The sequence below is a fragment of the Papio anubis genome, chromosome 13 (genome assembly GCF_008728515.1).
Source record: "Papio anubis isolate 15944 chromosome 13, Panubis1.0, whole genome shotgun sequence".
Classification (NCBI taxonomy): Eukaryota; Metazoa; Chordata; class Mammalia; order Primates; family Cercopithecidae; genus Papio; species Papio anubis.
Genome location: NC_044988.1, coordinates 28,475,075 through 28,498,179, shown reverse-complemented (window position 1 = coordinate 28,498,179; position 23,105 = coordinate 28,475,075). Strand labels below are relative to the sequence as shown.

The 23,105-nt window shown below is 39.9% G+C and overlaps 1 protein-coding gene across 3 annotated transcripts in view; it reads left to right on the top strand.

Annotated features, from left to right (window-relative positions):
* PIP5K1B (phosphatidylinositol-4-phosphate 5-kinase type 1 beta) overlaps nt 1-23,105 on the top strand; it is a 309,699-nt gene that overhangs the window by 150,636 nt on the left and 135,958 nt on the right. For all 3 annotated transcript variants that reach the window (XM_003911777.4, XM_009188894.4, XM_009188896.4), the window contains one exon: nt 9,815-9,945. In XM_003911777.4, coding sequence (XP_003911826.1) covers nt 9,815-9,945 — 131 coding nt within the window. The remainder of the gene's footprint in view (nt 1-9,814; nt 9,946-23,105) is intronic.

Sequence of the window (23,105 nt, the reverse complement as noted above, 5' to 3'; positions counted from 1 at the left end):
GCGGTGGCACAATCACAGCTCACTACAATCTTTACCTCCTATGCTCAAGCAGTCCTCCTGCCTCAGCCTCCTGAGTAACTGAGACTACAGGTGCCACCACCATGCCTGACCAGTTTTTTCATTTTTTGTTGAGAAAAGGTCTCACTATGCGGCCCAGGCTGGTCTCATACTCCTAGGTCCAGGTGATCCTCCTGCCCTGGCCTCTCAAAACCTGGAATTACAGGTGCAAGCCACCATACCTGGACAGGACCTTTTATTCCAGAAGCCACCAGAAGGGTCATAGACTTGCCGTACATTTCATGCTGGGGCAGAAGAAAAAAATCTAACCCCAGAATACATTTAGAGGAACAGTGGGAGACAAAAATAAACTTGTTATGACTACATTTTATAAAAGCACCACCGTTACATAGGTTTGTTGCATTAAGGCCTTGACCTAAAAGAAAAAGCTAGAAAGATGAGCAATGCCTAAACATGCCTTTGTCATCCCTCAAAATGTATTTTAAAACATAGTAACAATGCCTTCATTGGAGGACATTTCCTTTCCTATATATAAAACATAAAATTTAGAAAGCTTGGGAAGTACAAAACTTGAAAATCACCTAATATCACCTAGTATCCCACTATCCAGAAATAATTGTACATTTTGGTATATTTCCTTCATGTCTTATTTTCCTCTGTGGATGTGTACACATGCACTTGGTTTTTCTTGTTTAAATTTTATGATCTGTATTGTATCCTGCTTTTTAAACTTAACATAATATTTCATTTTTCTAAGTTAAGGATCACTTTTAAAATATGATTTAAGTGATAGCATAATTTGATGAGTCCATCAAATAATTTTGTCAAATATTCTAGATCCAGATTTAGATTTGTATATGAATTAACAATATGAATGAGAAAAATATAGATAATTTGACTCATAGCTTTAGATATTCCATCAAATTGTAATATTTATATTATTATCAGATGAACGAGCTGCTTGTGGAGACGGTTGTCACTCCTTTCTTCAAACTCTCCTTTCTTGATTTCAATGAAGCCATATTTCCCTGATTTTGTTCTACTGCATTAGTCACTCCTAAGTCTCCTCCAAAGGTTTTTCTTCTTCCATCTATTTTCTAAATGTTGATGTGGTTTAGGACTCTCCTCAGATGCTCCCCTCTCTTTCTTGGTTTTCTCATTCAACCCCTTGGTTTTCAATATCATTTATATGCTAACAACTCTCAAAATGAAATATTCTCTCTAACCCCTAACCCAAGCTCCAGACTTGTATGTTAGCATCTCCAGTTGGATGTCTCAGTAGCATCTTAAATGGAACTCTGAGTCTCTGCTCCAAAATATGTGCCTTCTTCAGCTTCCTCAACTTGGTAAAGTGACTTCAGTCCTCTCAACTGCTGAAGGAAAATGCCAAGAGGCATTGCTGGTACTTTTCTCTCCCTCTTTTCTAGCTCGTAGCAAGTTCTCTTTCCCTCCCTCCAATATATTTCAAATCCACCTCCTCTGCCTATCCTCATTTATCACCCTTCTCTAAACCATCAGTATCTCTATATGAACCACTACAACTGCCCCCAATCACTTTCCTGCCTATAATCCCTCAGTGAAACTGGTTGTAGGACTGTGGAAATGACACAGTTTGTGGGTAGGCAAACCTCCTCCTCTCTGAGAGGAAGTGGGACCATCTCTTGCTTCTGGGTTCTTCAAATCATTTCTCAAGTTCTTTCGTATATTAGTTTTCTATTGCTTCTATAACAAATTACTACAAGCTCAGTGGCTTAAAACAATGCAAACATTATCTTACAGTTTTGGAGATCGGAAGTCCTAAAATCAAGGTGTTGACAAGCCTGCGTTCCCTCAGAGGCTCTAGTGAGGAATCAGTTCCTGCTACTCTCAGTAGCAGCCAGAGTGAACCTTTTCAAATAAGAATGCTGTCCCCTCATTGAAACACATCAAACTGTTACGATGGCCTATGAGGCCCAGATCTAGGTCTGTCCAGTCTTTCCAGCCTCCAGTTCTGGCACTTTCCCTGTTACCCCCACTAATTAACCCATATGATTTGCTTTCAGGTCCCTGAACCTTACTGCTTCTCTATCCCTGAAAATCAACTCCCCTAATCTCCTAATGTGCTTTCTGTCTTTCCCTACCACACATAATAGTCCAAAATGTCAGTTCCCTAAGGGCAAGACTCTGTTCAGGTCACCTCTGTGTCCCCAGTTTGTACAAACGCACACAGCCAGTCTTTGTTGACATGACTTATTGACTGGCCCATTCTCACTTTTCAGGTCTCAGCCTACAGATCATTCCTCAGAGAGACCTCTGAGACTCCATCATTCTTAAGTGGGTCTCCGCCCTTCTGACCTCAATTATTTCACCCTGTTCTTTCTGTCACTGACTTCGTTTGTCTTTATGCGTGTGTATCTTTGTCTGTTTAATGTCTCTTTCCCCCACTAGACTAGAAACTCCCATGAGAGCAAGAGCCATGTCTCTTTTTTGGTTTATGCTTCCCACAATGCCTAAAATAATGCCTGGCTCATACCAAGTACTCAGATCTTTGCTAGCAGAATGAACAGCCTCTGACTGAATGGGGTTCTGAGGGAACCTCTTCTCTCTGCCGGGGGCAACACTGGAAAAAATGCCAGGGTTAATCCCGAAGTAGTGGAGTATGATCCACAGAATAATGGGACCCTAAAGAGGTCCATGTCCTAATCCCTGGAACCTATTAAGAAGACATTGCCAATAACTTCACACACTTGGCAAGTGTGATTAAGTTAAAGATTTTGAGATAGGGAGATTATCCTAGATTATCCAGATGGGTCCTTACAAAAGCGAAGTAAGATCAGAGTCACAGAAGGAGATGTGATGAGAGAAGCAGAGGTCAGAGGGAGATAAAGATTTAACAATTCTGCTGGCTTTGAAGATGGAGGAAGAGGCCACAAGTCAAGGAATGCGGGTAGACTCTAGGAACTGACTCCCCGCTAGAGCCTCTGAAGGAATGCAGCCTTGTTTAGGTCAGAAGTCCTAAAACAAAGTCCTAAAACCTTTGTTTTAGGACTTCTGACCTCCAGAACCATAAGATAATAAGTTTGCATTGTTTTAAGCCACTGAGCTTGTAGTAATTTATTATAGAAGGAATAGAAAACTAATACAGGAAAGAACTTGAGAAATGATTTGAAGAACCCAGAAGCAAGAGGTGGTCCCACTTCCTCTCAGAGAGGAGGAGGTTTGCCTACCCACAAACTGTGTCATTTCAATAGTCCTACAATCAGTTTCACGCAATCTCTCTTTCTTTCTCCTTAATTCTCTCAGTGGGACAAATAAGTGGACTATGCCTTGTTTCTTGAGTATAGGTTCAGGGAGAGGAGGGAGAACCTGGAGCTGGCTTTGAGCTGTAGAAGTGAAGGAACATGGACCAGGTGTGGCGGCTCATTCCTGTAATCTCAGCACTTTGGCAGACTGAGGCAGGAGAATCTTTTGAGGTCAGGAGTTTGAGATCAGCCTGAGCCACAAAGTGAGACCCTATCCCAACAAAAAATTGAAAAGATTAGCCAGACATGGTAGCATACACCTGAAGTCACAGCTACTTGGAAGGCTGAAGTGGGAGGATGGCTTGAGCCCAGGAGTTTGAGGTTACAGTGAGCTGTGATCATACCACTGCGCTCCAGCATACGTTGTAGAGCCAGAGCGGTGGATAAATAAATGGGGAGGCTGGTCAGCATCTCGCTTCCCATACACTCATACAAGAATTACTCTCTTGCTATTTTGTTGTTGTTGTTTTTGTTAAGACTGAGTCTTGCTGTTTCGCTCAGGCTGGAGTGCAGTGGCGCCACCTTGGCTCACTGCAACTTCTGCCTCCTGGGTTCAAGTGATTCTCCTGCCTCAGCGTCCTGAGTAGCTGGGATTACAGGTATGCGCCACCATGCCGGGCTAATTTTTGTATTTTTAGTAGAGACAGAGTTTCACCATGTTGCCCAGGCTGGTCTCGAACTCCTGACCTCAAGTGATCCACCCTCCTCAGCCTTCCAAAGTGCTGGGATTACAGGCGTGAGCCACTGCACTTGGCCCTCTCTTGCTGTTAACAGGTGATACTGAACCATTTCTTTATGGCCTGGTCCAAGGCACCTTGTCAGTAAATATCTCTGATTTAGAATTAGACTCTGTAGGTCTATGGTTTTGGAAAAATAGATCTCAGAAACAGAGACAGCCTTGGACCTCATCCCTGGTAAAAATGCACACAAGGGAAAATTTTTCACATGTAATTTTTAGGGGTTCCTAAGGTCAGCTTGCTCAAAGGATATTTGGTTTTTAAAATATATATCACGTGTGGGAGTTAGTGGGAAGCAGACAGGGAGTAATATTCTAAGATAGGCTTCCAGTGTTAAGCTAAGGGGTTTGGACTTAATCCTCCAGGGAGAGTGCTGAGAACCCATGAGAGGGCTTCATGCAAGGCACTGACATGATCAGATTTGTACTTTTGAAAACAATCACTCTGCAAACATCTATATTGGCCATAATCCCAAAATTAGTTCATCAGTTCACCTTAGGTGGAAAAATGCTGTTGACATGAAATGTTTTAGTATTTCCTTTTAAAGCCAGTGATACCAGATGGCATATTAAGTTACCTAATTTTATAGATGTGTACTGTAGAAAGCAGTTTCCTGTAAGGACATTAAAATCTTGTCAGATCATTGCTTTTCTAAGAGTGGGTTTGCTTGGGCATTTGGTCTTATTGTAACTTTCATCATTATTATCTCATTGTTCACTGCTTCTCAGCTTTTATCAGATCCATCTCTAGCAGAAAAAACTCAGGTAAGTAAAGCAAAATTGTAGAATGCTGCATTGGGAGCCTTCTAGAAGACCAGAGTATGCACACACTAGCCAAGGGATTTAGGCCAAGTTCATCTCCCAGAGCCACGGTTTCCTTATCTATACTATGGCATTAGAAACCCTACCTATGTAACAGTTGTGACAATCAAATGTGATCATTAAAAGACAGGGCTTTGAAAACCATAACATATTACCCAAATGCAAGCTGATATTCATTTTCCTCTTAGTATTACCATCATATCTGAACACGTTTGGGTTAATACAGAGGAGCTGTGAAACTAAATGTTTGTGGTTTGCCTTTGTGATATTATATGGTTCTCCCTTTCTCCAAGTATCATATGCTTTTAGAGGTTTTTCTAGTATCCAGGCAACATATTGCCTCCACTTAGCCCTTGCAAAAACCTGAATTAAAAATAGACTCTGTTTGCTGTGTTCTGAAACCTATACCTATATGTTTTAAAGGAGTCAAAGGTTCCCCTTGGCACTCAAAGGGGCAGTAGTCCTGTCCTAGCACTTTTAGAGCACATACCAAGCCATGCAGAGGAAAGCGGAGAAGCTTTCCTGGAGGCATCCTGGAGGAAGGAAGGGAGCTCTAGCGGCTTAGAGTTATCAGGGAAAGGACTATTGGTTCTATTAGTGCAATCACCAGCACTTCACACAGAAGGTCCTTTGTCATCATCATGATTTACTAATCTCATCAGAGACACTCCAGGTAGTGTTTCAAAGGGTTTTTTCACAGTTTCAAAGTACATCTTGCTTAATATTAGGATGTGCCTCAGACATTTCCACAAAGTAAATAAGATGCTTATTTTATTTTATTTTTTTAATTGACAAGTAAAAATTATATATCTTTATTGTGTACAACATGACATTTGGAAATATGTATACATTGTGAGATGACTCAGTGGAGTTAGTTAATTGAGGCAATGTGCATTTCCTCACAGTTATTTTTTGTGATGAGAACACTTAAAATCTACTTTCTTAGTGATTTTTAAAATACGACCATGTTATTAACTGTAGTCACCACATTGTACAGTAGATCTCTTGGACTTATTCCCCCTATCTAACTGAAATTTTATCCTTGGTCCAATATCTCCCCAAGCCCCCAGCCCCCAACCAGCCCCTGGTAACTGGCATTCTACTTCGAGTTCAACATTTTTAGATTCCATATATAAGATGCTTTTTAGCGATACCCAAATGTATCAATATTAAAGCACTTAATTTTTACACAGACCTGGGGAGGAGGAAACTTTGAGGTGTCATTCCTAGTATGTCAGCAAAATAACGCCTATTGTTAATAGTCCCCGTGTTACCAGTGGTGACATTAACGATGGTGTTTGTACAGCTTTACCAAGAGGTTTACAAGTTTTTCTTTGGCTTACCCGTGGGTGGGTATGATTGGAAGCAAATAACATTTTTACCCTTTTTTCACCAAAAGGAATGGCTCTCTCAGAGCTTTTGCTTTGTTGAAGTCAAACATTTAAACTTAAAAGAGAACTTCCAACTTTGATTCTAGGCTCATTTTGCAAACATGGATGTGGAGGCAGCCTGGGTTTGGCAGTCAGACTCCACCACACCCTAGCAAAGGGACTTGGGCAAGTCACTTAACCTTGCTGAGCCTAAATCCATCCCTGTAAAATGGGAACAGTTGTTACTATGCTTCATGTTTCTGGAGAGGGTCAAATGAGTGAGGAGATTCTGATTTAGAGGCAGTGGAGTATAACTTGGGACTCTGAAGCCAGCCTTCCTAGAGGTGAGTCCCAGCTTCACCTTGTCAGTAGCTGTGTGACCTCGTGTAAGTTGCTAAACCTTCCTGAGGCAATAGAAACAGTAAGAGTGCCTACATCATAGAGTCGTGAGGATAAAAGGGTTAATATAACCAAAAAGCAGTTAGAACAGTGCCTGCCATTTAGTAGTAAACACTACATTAGTATGTGCTATGATTATGACAGATTATGATCATAATTGTTGTTATTCATATATCAAGTGCCTGGCATAAATTAGTTGGTCTGAAAAGATTAATAACTACTTTTATTATTTCTCCCATCAGAGCACCTGAATTTTAAATGCTGTGAATGGAAAGTAATATTATTACCAGTCTGTTTTTGATTTAACTAAATATATAACAGCAGGGTTCTTTTCAAAATCTTACTCCTCAGGGACTCAAAACTTAACCTCACACCAGAGGAGAAAGATTTTTTCTTAGAACAAGACCATATATTTGGTCCTCACTCGAGACCTTTGGAATCAGAAATTCTGGGGACATGACCGTCATCTGTTTTAGCAAGTGTACCCAGTGATTCTCATGCTCCTGAAGTTTGATATCACTATGTGTAGACTAGTCACAGCTCTGACTACCTTCTATTGCCAGGGTGGAGACAACAAAGAATTGGATACTCTGGCAGGCTGTTCCAGCCCAAGAAGTGTTCAAATGATGTTATCGTGGTGGTTTTGTGGGTTAAGCAGATACAGGTAGTTCTGGAAAGCAGGGTCAGGGGTGTGGTGGGGGGGTACGGTACGGAGGGTACAGAGCACTTGGGCAGATCTGGCTTAGAACAATGTGGCGTATTGGGCCCTCTGGGAAGTGCTCATGTCACCTCTTGTGCCTTACCAGTCTGAGTGACGCATGGGAGAAGAGATGTCTTTTGAATTTTTATGCAAGGTTAAAATAAAGAAAATCCATTTCAGCCTTTAAAAGTCAGAGCTGCTGGTACAAAAGGTCACTGACGCCAATTGGTGACACTGCAGAGCTCAGAGAGGGAGCATTAAAATAGCAGGGGTTTTTTTTTTCTTTTTTTTTAAAGAAACACTGAATGCACTGTGGGCTTAAGTCTTAGTCTTTTGCCATCTTGCTGTCCTAGGATCTTAAATAAAAGGGCACGTGAAAAAAGAAAAACACGAAGACATTTTTCTACCTCCTTAAGTGTCAAGGATGTAGATAGTTGTCCTCACACTAAAGGTGACATAACCTTTATTGTGGAATAAGCAAAGTGATGAAATGATGCCCCTATGGGAAAGTAGTCAATAAATGGACTGGAGACCTAGCCCTGTTCTAGATGTAGTCTGTTTGGAGGTCAGGTTTGGATAACTGAAGATGACAGTGCCTTGGGAAATGAAGTCAATCTAGAAGTGGTGTGGAGAGGTTGTAAGATATTAATTGGGCTCTGTATACACTGCATTTGTGTTGACAGAACAGCATCCCAATTGATTGAAAAGAATCTGCGAGCCATCTGAATAGAAACCGTATTTAAGCCATTAGGAATGAATTGATTACCAGGGTAATTAAGGAGACCTGACGATCAAGGACCAAATTCTGGGGACACTGCAATTATAGCAAATACAATATGAGAGGTCAGTGAAGAAGTGACAGGAGAGACTATCAGAAAAGCTGGAAGTAGGCCGGGCATGGTGGCTCACACCTGTAATCACAGCACTTTGGGAGGCTGAGGTGGGCAGATCATATGAGGCCAGGAGTTTGAGACCAACCTGGCCAACATGGCGAAATCCCATCTCTACTAAAAATACAAATATTAGCCAGACGTGGTGGTGCATGCCTGTAGTCCCAGCTAGTCAGGCTGCTGAGGCATGAGAATTGCTTGAACCCGGGAGGCAGAGATTGCAGTGAGCTGAGATCGCACCACTGCACTCCAGCCTGGGCAACAGAGCAAGACCCTGTCTCAAAAAAAAAAAAAATTTAAAAAAAAAAAATTTAAAAATGTGTGTGTGTGTGTGTGTGTGTATTCTATATATATAGAAGTGGCTCCAGGACCATATTCTATCATAGAAATCAAGAGAAGAAATTTTTTCCAGAATAGACAGGTGTTCTCTGGTGTTAAAAGCTTGAAGAAATAAAAAGATACAAAGCATGTGGGGAGGTGGGGATGGATCTTAGATTTGCTGGGTAAAAACATTAAATCAGTAAGAAAGTATCTTTTCTATAAAGTCAATGATCTTTATTACATCCATTCAAGTCAGTGTTTCTTAACCTCGGCATTATTGACATTTTGGTCTGGATGATTCTTTGTGGTGGGAACTGGCCTATGCAGCATCCCTGGCCTCTACCCACTAGACATAATGCCACCACCGCCAGTTGTGATTACTGGAAAATGTCTTCAGATATCGTCAGATGTCCCTGGTGAAGAACCACTGATTTAAGTGTTTAATTCCTACCATGTATGTAGCACCACATTAGGCAGTGCAAGGCATAAAAAGTATGACACACTTCACCATAAAAAAATACATTCTGATTGTCCTAAATGGAGTTATTCTGTTATTTCTCCTATTATGTTGGTTAAAACTATAAATGTGTATACTCATACACACACGCACGCGCACACGCACACGCACACACACACACACATATATACATATTTACGGTAGTTATTCTCAAAGTTAACATTACATCAGCTTAATTATTGGATGATACCAGAAAAGTAGTAAGTGGGAAATATTGATGTCTCCATGCTGTATGTTTTAGCACAGATCAGTGTAAGAAATTATTACGGATCTATGGTGAGACTAGTAAGCAATTTCCAAATTATTTGTGTACTCCAAAGATTCAAATTGTTTTTTACTCTCTCATTTCTTATGAAGATAAAATACTCTTACTAATTTATAAATATGTTATAGAAGTTCTTATTTTTTAAAATGTGGATGTACCATTTGTCTTTGGGTAGAAATTATAATACTATTTATTGAAAGTGTTCCTTCAAGTTTCTGAGTTCTTAGTGAAAGGAAGATGAGCAATTGGATTATAATTTGACCTTTAAACATTTATAAGAAACATTATCACAAAAAATGTATGAAAAGAAAGAGCTTTAATATTTGGAATCGATTCTGCATCAAAAGAAGCAACTTATCATCTTGCCAAACCTCAGCCTTGTCATTGTTTTGGAGCAAGAAAGAGAATCGAACCTCACTCACGTTTTGTTGCCTGTACCATTGAACAAGGCCCTGACTCTTAAGACTAATGTTGAGACCCTTGTTTTCTTTGCAGACTGCATCATCTGCTATTAAAGGTGCTATTCAGCTGGGAATAGGATACACAGTGGGCAATCTCACTTCCAAGCCAGAACGAGATGTTCTTATGCAAGACTTTTATGTGGTGGAAAGTGTGTTTCTACCCAGGTAAGAACATTTTTATTTGTGATGATTTCCATGCTATTTCTTTGTGACAACCCCATATTGAAGGGCTTTTCTACTATGTGCATGTTTACATGTACAGATGTGAATATTGGGCCTTTGGCAGGCCAAAGGCAGTCCAAATGATGTTTACTTCCTGTTTCATCGCAATTACTTCCTGATGCCTCGCAATTTTTATGTGAAGATGGTAAATAGGTTTCATCTATGGACCAATTCTAATTAGTTATGATAAATACCTGGAAGACCATATGGAGAAAGATTTTGAGGTTCAGTGGGAAAGAGTGCAGTAATTACAGAGTAATGTCCACCAAGGGTTTAGAGAAAGAAGGCTTCCGTGAAGCAGCAGCTGGTGCTAGGTTTTTGCTCCCCCTAATTTAAAAGCATGAGCTAGGCCCACAATTGGGCCTCAAATCTGAGTCTAGTCTTATCTATTCTCTTTTATGACAACTTTAACTTAACTTTCCTCTGGAAAACATAGAGAATCCTGCTGTTTGCAAAAATACCAAGGTTACCCATACATATTATCTCTAGCTTTCATCATTTTAGGGTGATGGGATCAATTATTTAAAAACGAATGCATCTGGAAATGGATGATGGTGATATGAATATATTAGTGCCACAGCACTGTACACTTAAAAATGGCTAACATGGTAAATTTTATGTTCAGTATATTTCACCACAATAAAACTAATTAATTAAAAATTATATTACTACCTTCATTTAGGAAGAGAAGAAGTAATCATTAAATAAGAAGTATCGTGGCTCAGGCCCATTGCCCTGGCACTCAGGGAGGTGAGGCTACGCATTCGAGGTCAACCTGGTCAACACTGATTAAAAAAAAAAAAATTAAAAAAAAAAAAAAAAGAATCACCACAAGTGACAGAATTTTTCAAATGATCTGAAAAATAAAAATAAAGATGTTCAATTTGGGGACTTGGAGGTAATTATTTTGTCTTTGAAGCTGTGAGAATTGATTTTAACATTTCTCTTCAAAATAAGCCTTGTTATTACCAGGCTTGGGTAAACATGGCTAAAGTGACACTTTGTTTACCACTAGTGTCCCCATCACCTTATTAAAAATCTATATGTATCTTTAGAAGAATTATGTTAACACATTTATCTCTGTGTGCAGGTGTCAATTGCCTAAAAATAAAACTTGTATGTGGACATGCGGTAACCCCCACATAGTCACCAAGGACCGGAGCCCATAAATTTTTAAAAGTCAGCTACCTAGTTTTACTTTAAATGCTCTTAGCTGCAGAATAAAGTTGGTCTACTGGCCTTTTGAAGTCTACTTGTCTAGGGTCCTCTAGCAGCCATGAGAACCAGATTCCAGGCAGAAAATGGACAACTCCAAGGCCCAAGATACAATCCTTGCTCATGATCCTACTCTTCTTTCTATAGTTGGAATTGTTCTCTGTGTTTGTTTTTAACAGTCTACCATTCCAAAAAAAAAAAAAAGTATGTATTAAGTACATATTTTTCTCTTAAAAGCCAGGGGGTCTTGAGTTTATCTTCATCTTTTGGTATGATTTTTTTAGGCTCATAATGCTTGTGTGTTTGCAGGATGTTTGTTTGAGTTCTCATGGTCTCCAAAGGTCTCTACCCAGAGATTTCAACTTTGTTGTTCTTTGGCTACAAAGAACAGGAGAAATGGAGGACTTTGGTGGGAGTGTGGAGACAGTGAGCTCAGGGTGCTAAGGGCATTACAGCTGAATGTGGGGGTATAAAGATGTTTCATGTGCTCCCCCCATCCTCACTGACTGACCTCTTCTACTTCCAGTGTCCAATCAACATAGCCAGCCATTGACGGGCTCTTGGGGAAAGCGTAGCTCAGGCATGAGGTCCCCAAATCCTAAATACCAGCACACCTGGAACTTGTTGACATGCAGATTCTTGGGCTCCACCCAAACCAACTGAATTAGAAACTCTGTGGGTGGGAACCAGGAATCTGTTTTAACAAGCCCTCAGGGGTGATTCTCATTACAGAAAGGTTTGAGAACCACTGGCCTCGCCCATGACTTTCCACTTGAGAGAGAGAACTTTTCTGGTAGATAACAAATTTTGTTCTTGGAGTTATCACACGTCTCTTACGACTAATAAAACTCAAATCATTTTTTAAAAGCATCTTAAATATCCAGATGACATCTATTAGCACTTTGTGTCTTTGGCCTTCACTGTCATCCAAGGTAGCAGCAGCAGGTGTCTCACTGGCAGAGGAGTAGCTAGCTGACTTTCGTTTATTTAGAGGTATCCCTAGTCACATTTAAAATATAGCATTTTAGAGTATTTGCAGCCTATAAATGTGCATACTTGTAATCCCAGCTACTCAGGAGGAGGCTGAGGCAGGAGAATCTCTGGAGCCTGGGAGGCAGAGGTTGCAGTGGGCTGAGGTCCTGCCACTGTACTTCAGTCTGGGTGACAGGGTGGGACTCTGTCTCAAAAAAAAAAAGAACGAAAAAGAAAAAAATTACCTCCCTCATTTTCTTTATAATAGTATTGTGTAAAATGAGTAAAAGTCTATAAGAAGAACTTTGAAAAGTATTAAGTGATACACATATGTGTGTGTGTGTGTATATATACACATATATGTATACACATATGCAATGGAGTAATGAAAATACATAATAAATATAGATTAAAACTATTTAAAATAGATGCATGAAATAGAAAGGCTAAATAGATATAGATGTTTGCATATAGGCATATTTAGTTGGATTAAGTTAGATTTAAATAGTGCGATAGAGAACTGTGCATACAATTATAATTACAAATCAACCCTTTCTCTGGGCTGTCTAAAATAATCAGATATTAGACCAAAAAATGACATGCTGTCTGCCTTACCTTTTAGTGATGATTTGTAGGAAGAGGAAGGTGGGGACTGGTGAGTGGAAAGATAGCAGAGTTTGTGAGGGAATGTTCTGTGTGACTGAAGACAAAGACTGGAGATTCATGGACCGAAGGTGTGAATCTACTCTGAAAGACAGGCGAGAGTCCAGTCCAGGGAAAAAGGTGCAGATGGGTAGGATTTGGGTGGGTACTCGAATTAAAAAAAAAATGGATTTGGCCGGGCGCGGTGGCTCACGCCTGTAATCCCAGCACTTTGGGAGGCCGAGGCGGGCGGATCACAAGGTCAGGAGATCGAGACCACGGTGAAACTCTGTCTCTACTAAAAATACAAAAAATTAGCTGGGCGCGGTGGCGGGCGCCTGTAGTCCCAGCTACTCGGGAGGCTGAGGCAGGAGAATGGCGTGAACCCGCGAGGCGGAGCTTGCAGTGAGCCAAGATGGCGCCACTGCACTCCAGCTTAGGGGACAGAGCAAGACTCCGTCTCAAACAAACAAACAAAAAAAATGGATTTGTGAGGCAATATTGCTGGGGTCAAAACCAAAAAATCAAATTGACCAGAGTGAAAAATAGCCTGGGTCCTAGCATGGTTCTGCTGCCACATGGGATGACTGGACTGTCTTTTCAGGTTCATGTAACAAACCATACTATTTAAAGTATACATGAAAGCTTTCTATTCATTCAAGCGACCTTACTAAAGACACCCCATGAAAATGAAAGTCTGTATCTTGCCTTCAAAACTAGAATGGCAATACAAAATTTAACATTTGATGCATTTTTTTTCTTATTTGTTTTTTTTTTTTTTTTTTTTTTTTTTTTTTTTTTTTTTTTTGAGACGGAGTCTCGCTCTGTCGCCCAGGCTGGAGTGCAGTGGCTGAATCTCAGCTCACTGCAAGCTCCGCCTCCCAGGTTCACGCCATTCTCCTGCCTCAGCCTCCCGAGTAGCTGGGACCACAGGCGCCCGCCACCTCGCCCGGCTAGTTTTTTTTTTGTATTTTTTAGTGGAGACGGGGTTTCACCATGTTAGCCCATGTTGGGATGGTCTCGATCTCCTGACCTCGTGATCCGCCCGTCTCGGCCTCCCAAAGTGCTGGGACCACAGGCTTGAGCCACCGCGCCCGGCCTTATTTGTTATTTTTAAATTAAAAAGAATTATTGTCCTGGCTTGGCTCTATGCGCCTGGACTCGGACTCCCACACCACCATGGCAGATGCCAGCCTCAACATTTGATTCAGACCAAGAATTTCTTTCAGCAGATGCTATCTTGTTTGTTAAGTAACACAGGCACACCAGATGGATTTACAGTAAACAGAAGAAACTAGTCTTGCCTCAGTTTCATCATCTGGACTCAGTGTCTTCATGGATTTAGCAAAGGGATTTGGCCCAGTGTTTCTCAATGGAGGTGCTATTGGCCTTGTTGGATAAGACAACTCTTTGTGCAAGACAGTATATTTCAGAAGATCCGTGGTCCCCAGGCCCTGCCAGTAATATCTCCTAGTTGCTGTAGCAATCAAAAAACCCCTACAAAGTGATGGATAAATTTAGTATCTTGATTGTGGTGATGGTTCCACAGGTGGATATACACATGTGAAAAAGTAACAAATTGTATACTTTATTGTATGTCAAATAAACTTCAATAAATCAGTCAAATAATGCTTTCTCTCTTCAAGTATTTCCAAGCCCATATGGGGATGAGGAAAGGGGTAGGTGGGCAGGACAGGCCCTGGTTGTAAGCATCCAAAACACTCTGCAGTCTCTGATGGCTCCAGAACTCAACGAGTCTATCTGGGTCATGGAACTAATTACTTGAGGTACCTGGAGATGTTTTAATTTATTGCTCTCTGAAGTTGCAGAATCCATTTCCCTAGCAACCAAATGCATGTTTTTTTTTTCTTATTTATATATTTTGAAGCTGCTCAAAGTTATTTTTAAATATCAAGTACATAATTTGTCCTGTGAATTATTTCATTTTGTAGATGGAAAAAGCCCTGGGCCTTTTTAAATTTGAAAGAGGATATAAAAATCTCTTTTAACTGTCTGGCTCCATGATCTTCCAAAATGTGTTCCAAAATCTCAAAGTAGATAAGTAAGAAAATCATGATCATATGTTAATATTTTGACCCCAAATTCTGTGTTAGGATCAGAAGCTCAAGGTTGTAGATAGTTTTCATGCATTGATAGGATAAAGAAGAAGGAGGATGGTTTATAATGCTTGTACCATGTAAACAAGAACCTAAGGTGGCAAAGGGAGGCAAAATTTTTAAGAACTAACTGAACCAAGCATAGTTTTATTCATATAGTAAATTGGCTTATATAACATATATTAATTTTTATTATCTTTCATCTTTATAAGAACACTATTTGGTATATGAAATAATTTGGCCCTAAGACATTAAGTCACTTAGCCCAAGGCTATCCAGCCAATAAATGGTAAAACCAAGATTTTAACTTAGGGTTAGCTGGCCCCAGAGTTTTGTTTTTCTCTACATTGTGGCAATAAAGCATGGGAATGGTATTTCTGCTTTATTGAATCAGAACAAGTGTCCAGCTTTTATCTTAGAATTATGGACCTCAATCTGCTTCTTTGTTCCCCTCAGAACCAGCCCTAATCTGTGGAAGTGGCAAAAATGGTTTAAAAGCTGGTGGTAAAAGTTTAAAATCTTTCCATATTCAAGAATAATTATGCAGCTGAGGAATTTTTAAAGCCTCTATATTTCAGTCTCTTCACTTGTCAAACAGGAGTTTACCTTGATGTAAAGATTGTTACGAAAACAGACTGCCCTTGGGTTTGACCCACATGCACTTCAGGATTTATTTGGACAGCCAGGGAATACCCACCTTTTGAAAAAGAATTCCAAGAAACTGTGGCAAAGGGGTAAAACATTATCCTAAATGATAAACAAACATATATGTCAAAGGTTCATATAAAATATTGCCTCATATCATAACTCAATGTTACAGGTTTGACAAACTAGCCAACTGCCTGCATTTCAAGGCATCATGACATAAACTTATCCAAGAGTCCATCTTATACCAGGGATTCCCAAACCCTGGGCTGCAGACAGGTACCGGTCCGTGGCTTGTTAGGAAACCAGCAGCACAGCAGGAGGTGAGCAGAGGGCAAGTGAGTATTAGGAGGTCAAGCTCCCCTTCCTGTCAGATCACTGGCGACATTAGATTCTCATAGGAGTACAGCCCCTATTGTGAACTGTGCATGCAAGGGATCTCGGTTGCTTGCTTCTTATGAGCATGTAATGCCTGATGATCTGAGATGGAACAGTTTCATCCCAAAACCATCCCCCCATTTCCACTGTCTGTGGAAAAATTGTCTTCCACAAAACTGGTCCCTGGTGCCAAAAAGGTTAGGGACCACTGTTTTATACCATATGGGTCAGCATACAATAGCCTATGGGACAGGCCCCACTTACTGCCCGTTTTTGTAAATAGGGTTTAATTGGAATAAAGCCACATCCATTCATTTACACATTGTCTGCAGCTGCTATTCTACAATGGCAGCAGAGTTGAGTAATTGCTACAGAGAATGTATGGCCCACAGAGCTCGAAATACTATCTGGCCCTTTATGGAAAAAGATTGCCAAGGCTGGGTGCAGTGGCTAACGCCTATAATCCCAGCACTTTGGGAGGCCGAGGTGGGAGGATTGCTTGAGCTCAGGAGTTTGAAAGCAGCCTGGTAAACATAGTGAGATCTCATTTCTTTATATTTAATAAAAAGAAAAATAAATAAAAAATTGCCTTTAATAAAAAGAAAAGTAAATAAAAAGATTGCCAACTCCTGATCTATACAAACATTCTGCACCAATTTTTATGTACATGTGGGTAGAAAACAAAGGTACCAGCATAGTCTTCTTGGGAGAAAATGAGAGGCGACTGCTGCTGGGCAAGCCCATAATATGATGCCCCTTCAAATCAAAACTCTTCACGTCTTTGTTCAATGTGTATTTGGTGAGGATGGGGAGAAACTGATTTCCTATTATTAAAAGCCATATATACCTCTTCCTTCAGTTCAAAATAAAGGATTTATTGCCTGCACTAGATATTATACAGTATTCTACTTTGTTTGAAATTATCTTCAAGCACAGTTTTCCAGTATGGTAATAACTTCTTGGATGGTTTAATGTTTAGATAACCGATGATGTTACATGTTCCCAGTAAATAACATCCCAGAATGCACTATTTGGTTGGGGAATTTAAGCTGTCTTCAGAGGCTGACTTTTAAAGATTGGCTGTCAGCTGGTTGGTCTCTGAAGATGGTGCAGCCTCCTCTTTTACAATGCAGTTCATGTGCACCGATCACAGAACTGCTCAGCAATGGGAGGTTGGCACCAGCAAGGAGTGTGTCTTTTGTTTTGCTTTGTTTTGCTTTTCCATTCATGAGCACTATCTAATTTGGCAAAAGAGAGGACCAATTTCTGTCTCTCTCTCTAGTTACGTAAAGAATTGTATGTGGAAACCAAGGGATCTCCACCTTGGCTGAACTGGCAGAGGCAATGAATAATACCTTAAAGCCACTTTTACCAACTGCTGTGTACGAAGGTCCAGCTTGAAGACTGGGTACCATCAGTGGTTTGTTACTGGATTGTAGTGGCATTCATCCAACTGTAGTGCCCCTTAAGCTTTCCTAACGTCTGTACATCAAGACAAAGCACCTTTCATTTATCCCGTCACACAGAGGGTAAGGTCACGTTTGTTGAACAAAAGTGAGGGCATTTAGCATCCTTTAGCGAAACTGACCACTATCACCTAGGAATTGTGTAAGTACTAGTTTTGTCAAAAGTCCCCAGAGCCGCTACTGATGATTTGGTTACAATCTGAAATAAATGAAACTCACTAAATGGAAAATGCTGCTCTAGAGACAACAAAGCTCTTTGAGTCTCAGCTCCAAAACTGGACCCCTTGTGTTAGTTTGAGATGCTAAATTAGTTTTAACCCCATTGCTTACCACCACATCTCTCAGTCCAGTGCCACCAAAACTAGCACTTGGTCATCAGGCTCTAAAACCCCATAAACAAAGCCGTGATGTTATTAGTACACACAGAGGAGAACACCAGCTGACCAAAGCTTCTGTAAGTGAAATTCTGCCCACCAGCCCCTGTGGTGTGAGGGCCTCATGTGGAAGTAATTGGGTATTTGGTCAGGGAGAAACCTCTGAAACTTGTAACTGAATCCTGAAAAGAATAACAGAGGAATGTCAAGTCTGAGTTAAGCCATTCCTATCTGCTTGTGACTTTTCTCCTGATGTGAGTCTCATCTCCCAATCGTGTTTGTTCCTGATCAGTTTGGGCCATTATTTTCCCTCCCTGGACTTTGATTTATCTGCTAAATGGGGAATTCCAGATGGTGACCAATGCTTCCTCAAACTTCAACATTGTGTAATTGTGAACATACGTTGCCATTAAGATTTATGTATTTTTAGACTAAGACGAGCAGTAGCTTTGGCCTTAAAAATGAACTTGCCTCAGAATAGGTGAATATTGGAATGCCAGAGCTGGTCTGTGATTGAACTTTAACTGCTTCTTAGTGAATAAGTGGGGAAGAGGACAGAGAAACTTCTGTTCTTTATTTGAAATTTCTTTCTCCTTTTTTGGAGCTAAAAATTCCCTTTTATGATGTGATAGGGATTGTAACGTGTGTTTGCTTAATTGTTTAGGTTCTTACTTGCCAAAATAAAGTTGGAAATCCAAGGTTGAATTCCAAATTTTTGTTATCGAAATTTTACTGGCCCATGGGATCCAAGCATCTAAAACCACTGCTTAAGACCCCATAGCTGAGATTTCCAAAGCTTCAACTTATGCCAAGACAGGAAAGTCAGTTGTTGGGTGGTTTTTTTTTTATACCCTACATAAGTGCACTGAAGAAATATAAGGTAAATCTTAAACTGTTAGGAGGTCTACTCTTTTTCTGACTTCATTTTTGCTAAGTCTGGATGCTGAGCACAATTACCCAACAGGTAACCCCAGTCTCAGGCAAGGAAAGCCTGTGGACTTCAGCAGGCAAATGTTGATTGCAGTCCTTGTGTTTGAATGTTGGCAGTTCTGCCATGCTGGAAGTTGCTAAGCACTTGGTACCTGTGCTGTGGAGATTCTGTGGGGAACGTCTGTGGGCTGGCACCCACACCTACACACAGTAAATGTGCCCGCATGAGGCCTCAGAGAACCAAGGTTGTTGCCTGCTGGCTGACCTTCACTGGACTTGCTGTTTTCTCTGCACTCCTGCTCCCCTGACAAATATCCAGGCCCAGCAGGGGCCAGCGATCTCATTAATTTGCATTTCGTTCACTAGACTTCATTCATGTCAAGCTGGTATTTGTTATTCATTGGAGCAGCTTAAATATGCGGAGGTAAACAAACCTTCTGCTGTGGTGCTGAGCATGGAGGGCTCTATTTGGGGGAAGAGGGATCAGTTTATGGCTTTAAACCTCTAACTTTTAAAATTTATTTAATTTTGTGAATGATAATACATAGCAAGGTTTGTCCTGTTCTTAAAAGGAATACTGTGAAAAGTTTCTTTTGTCCCTGTGCCTTTTTTCAGTGTCCAACTCCAGTTATCACTGTTACTTGTGGCTTGTTTTTCCTTCAAGGATTTTTTATGAATATGCGTGCCGAAAGAATATTTGTTTTCTTTTTTATACAAGCAGTGACATACCATACACAGCATTCTGCATCATGTTTCATCCACTTAACCATTTATCATAGAGATCTTGCCATGTCAGTACGTAATAAGCACTCTTATTCTTTTCTTAATACCGCATAAAATTCCATTGTGTAGCTGAATCATAATTAATTAGACGAGTCCTCTTCTGAAGGCCATCCAGGTTGCCATAATGAGTAACCATGTTCACATATATTGTTTTGGACAAATGCTAGTTTATCCATAGAACAACATAGGCATGTATTTGCTGGATCAAGGAGTTACATGTTTGTAATTTTGATAGCAGTTGTGAAAATGTCCTTTATGGGAAAAAGTATCTCAATTTACATTCCCACTAACAATATTTCAGAATACCAATTCTCCTCAAGCTATATCACAGTTGTGGATTTTCACCAGTCTTCCAGGTAAAATGTCTCTCAGTAACATTTATTTTATGAATGAGGTTGAGCATCTTATGTTTGAGTCATGTCTTTTCATTTCTGTGAAGTGCCTGATCGTATCCTCAGCTATTTTTTTAAGTTAACTTTTTGATCTTCTTTTTTTTTTTTTCTGAGACAGGGTCTTGCTCTGTTGCCCAGGCTGGAGTGCGGTGACGCAGTCTCAGCTCACTGCACATTCAACTTCCTGGGCTCAAGCGATCCTTCTGCCTCAGCCCACCAAGTAGCCGGGACTACAGGTGTGCACCACCATGCCCAGCAAATGTTTGTATTTTTCATAGAGACAGGGTTTCACCATATTGCCCTGGCTGGACTTTTTGGACTTTTATGCAGTTTATTGGAGCTCTTTATATTAGGAGATTAGCCCATTGTCTGTGATATGAGTTGTAAATATTTTCCCATTTTGTCATTTATTTTTCTTTTTAACTACATTTTCAACACATTCCTCATGTGAAGTGTTTGGCTCAGGGCTGTTTCCTATATAGCCTCAATCATCCAAATGTGTGGATGGCTCCCTGCATTCAAAGTACTTTAACTTTCACCTTTTCATGTACTAAGCCACTTAATTTGTAGAGGTTCCGTACTGGGCCTGGTGAAACTCAGCTTGTAAATTACAGAGGCAACTTGAACCAAGGTCTCCCTGGACTATAAAATCCACCATCTTAACTACCACACAGTGTATCCAGTAGGACTTAAGAGAGTACAGCCCAATCTTAATATTAACCAAAGGAAAATAGAAGCCATAAAATAAAATTTCCTAGGAGAGAAAACAAACAAAGAGTTGTGATGTACTATGAACCTAATTTATAGAAGCCACTATATGAGAATTTTCCTTTCCATTCATACAAATACAGAGGTTCAAGATTGTGTAACCTCAGCAATTAATTGTTACTTCCTATATGTTAATTACACCGTGAAGCAACATCCATTCTGTATGATGCCTCCATTAAGTATTATGCCCACTCCTTTTCATTTTCTCTGTTTACACAAATATATTTTCTTGATTGTCCCATGTAGGTAAGCCTGCCTCACAGTTGGCCCATACTTCTCTGTATCTTAATATGGCCCAAAGCTACCTAGATTTAATTCTTTTTCATGGAATGATTTAGTGGTTTTTTAAACCACCAAATACCTATTATTATTTCTGTATGCCTAAGGAAATAAAGGTTCCTGTTCTCTACCTGAAGCTGCTCTGCTGTGTGTACATGAGCATTCTTGTGTGTATGTGTGAACATGTGTTTGTGTGTCTGTCTCACTCCAGGGAAACCTAACACTATCATTTTTACACTATAACTGAATAAATCGCAGTAGTCAGAGAGATGTGAATCTAAGGAAAATTTTTATAATGAATGGAAACTTCAGGGAAAGATGAATAATCCAAGGAGCCCAGAACTAACCCAAAATGAAAATAATAATAGTAAATGCAGCATCCTCTCTGATAAAATCTTGGGCCAAAACTGCAAAAATATGAGAGAAACTCCATTTAAGTGGAACATGGGTGTTTTATCTTACCTCTTTGAATGTTGAAGGAAATCTGCTCCAATAGAATGAGTTCCTTTGTATGAGATAGAAGGTGAAAAAGAGAGAAGAAATTGGCAACGCTCTTAGCCCACTGAAAGCAGCCTGCTTCAGAACCTAAGGCATTGTGGTTATTTTTACTTGCTTGCAAAATTGAGTCACGAAGGATGTTATAGGTCTCTTTGAGCCTCTTTGCTTTTACCCTTTATTTCTATATAATCTACATTTATATTAATAAATTATCATGTGCCATATACGTTTCAGAATCATTCCTTTTGACAGTCCCATGGGATCGAATCCCCTCCTAAATCCCAAAATATAGAAAGAGAAAATGGTTGGATACAGCACCAGGGCATCATACATTAGTACTAAATATTCAACTATGCTTGCTTAGAGAAACAATAACCATTTAAATGAGCAGATGATTTGGGGGTCATTCCTTACAATGTGACTGCTCTTCTCTCAGGCAGTCTTAGTCCCTGTATCACTCTCCTAGTGTGTAGCCTTGCTGCTGCCTGAGTGTAATCCTGCCTTTCAAGATAACCATTTATTATATGGTGCTAACCCCTAACAACACAAGCCAGCTCCATCCTCTGGTACTCAGCAAAAAAACAACAAAAAAACAAAACAGTCATCGGTAATCGTGCAGGAGGAAAAACTAGTTGCATATGATATATTGAATAGATACTTCCTAGTTTTCAAGGGTGACCTGTGACTATGCTGAATTTCTGCCTTACACATTGATTTTCTAATGTAATTTCCATGTAAAAATCTCATCTTCTCTATTAGCATTATGTTGAAGACTCATTCTTTCACTCAACAAATACTTATTGAGGGTCTGCTATGTGCCAGGCATTGATGCAAGAATCTGATTGATCTCAACAACTTAAACTGTAGTAGATCCAAAGTGTTTATTCTGTGCTGAAAGTCTTTGTCATTTGCCCAGTCCTTTTTGTGTGGTATCCATAAAAAGCAGACCATGATAAACTTGCGTAGGCTCTTAATGTCCCACCTAGAATGTAGATCAAAGGGATCTTGAACCTTTACATAAAATTCTATTGCATTGTTCTAATTTTTCTGAAAATTTTAACAATGAAAACACTGAAAAATTTAAGAATGAGTGGCTTAGGTGGTTTGACTGAGCTCATGTATTAGGTAATACTGTATGGAGTCAAAGAATAAAAAGGATGAGACTGATAAACATCAACATTTAGGCCAGTCGATCCCTCAGGGGATCTGACCAGTAAAAAGTACAGAAGGGGATTCAGCTGTATGGATAATGTTTTATGTCTTAAGCAGCATTTTGGATTCATTGATATGCACTGGTTTATTCTTTGTACATTTTATGTATCATAAGTATTGTGTATAATTTTTCAAAATGAACCCAGAAAAAGGAAAAGAAGACAATGATATACTGGGGAATGGAAATCAGGTTTTAAATTTTTTAAATATGTAAGGTCTCTTTTTTTTAAAGTGTAAATAAAAGAGTTCAGATTGAGGTCCTATTCCGTGTGATGGTTCTCTTTGTTGGTAGGATGTTTTAAGAATTAATTTCACTTATCCCTGGTTAACAATGTTTGCCAAATATCCAAACTTTATGGTTTAAAAAAATGCATTTTTGAAATTGCTCCACACTCTAAGGCCTAGATCTTTTACCCAAAGCATTACAATGTC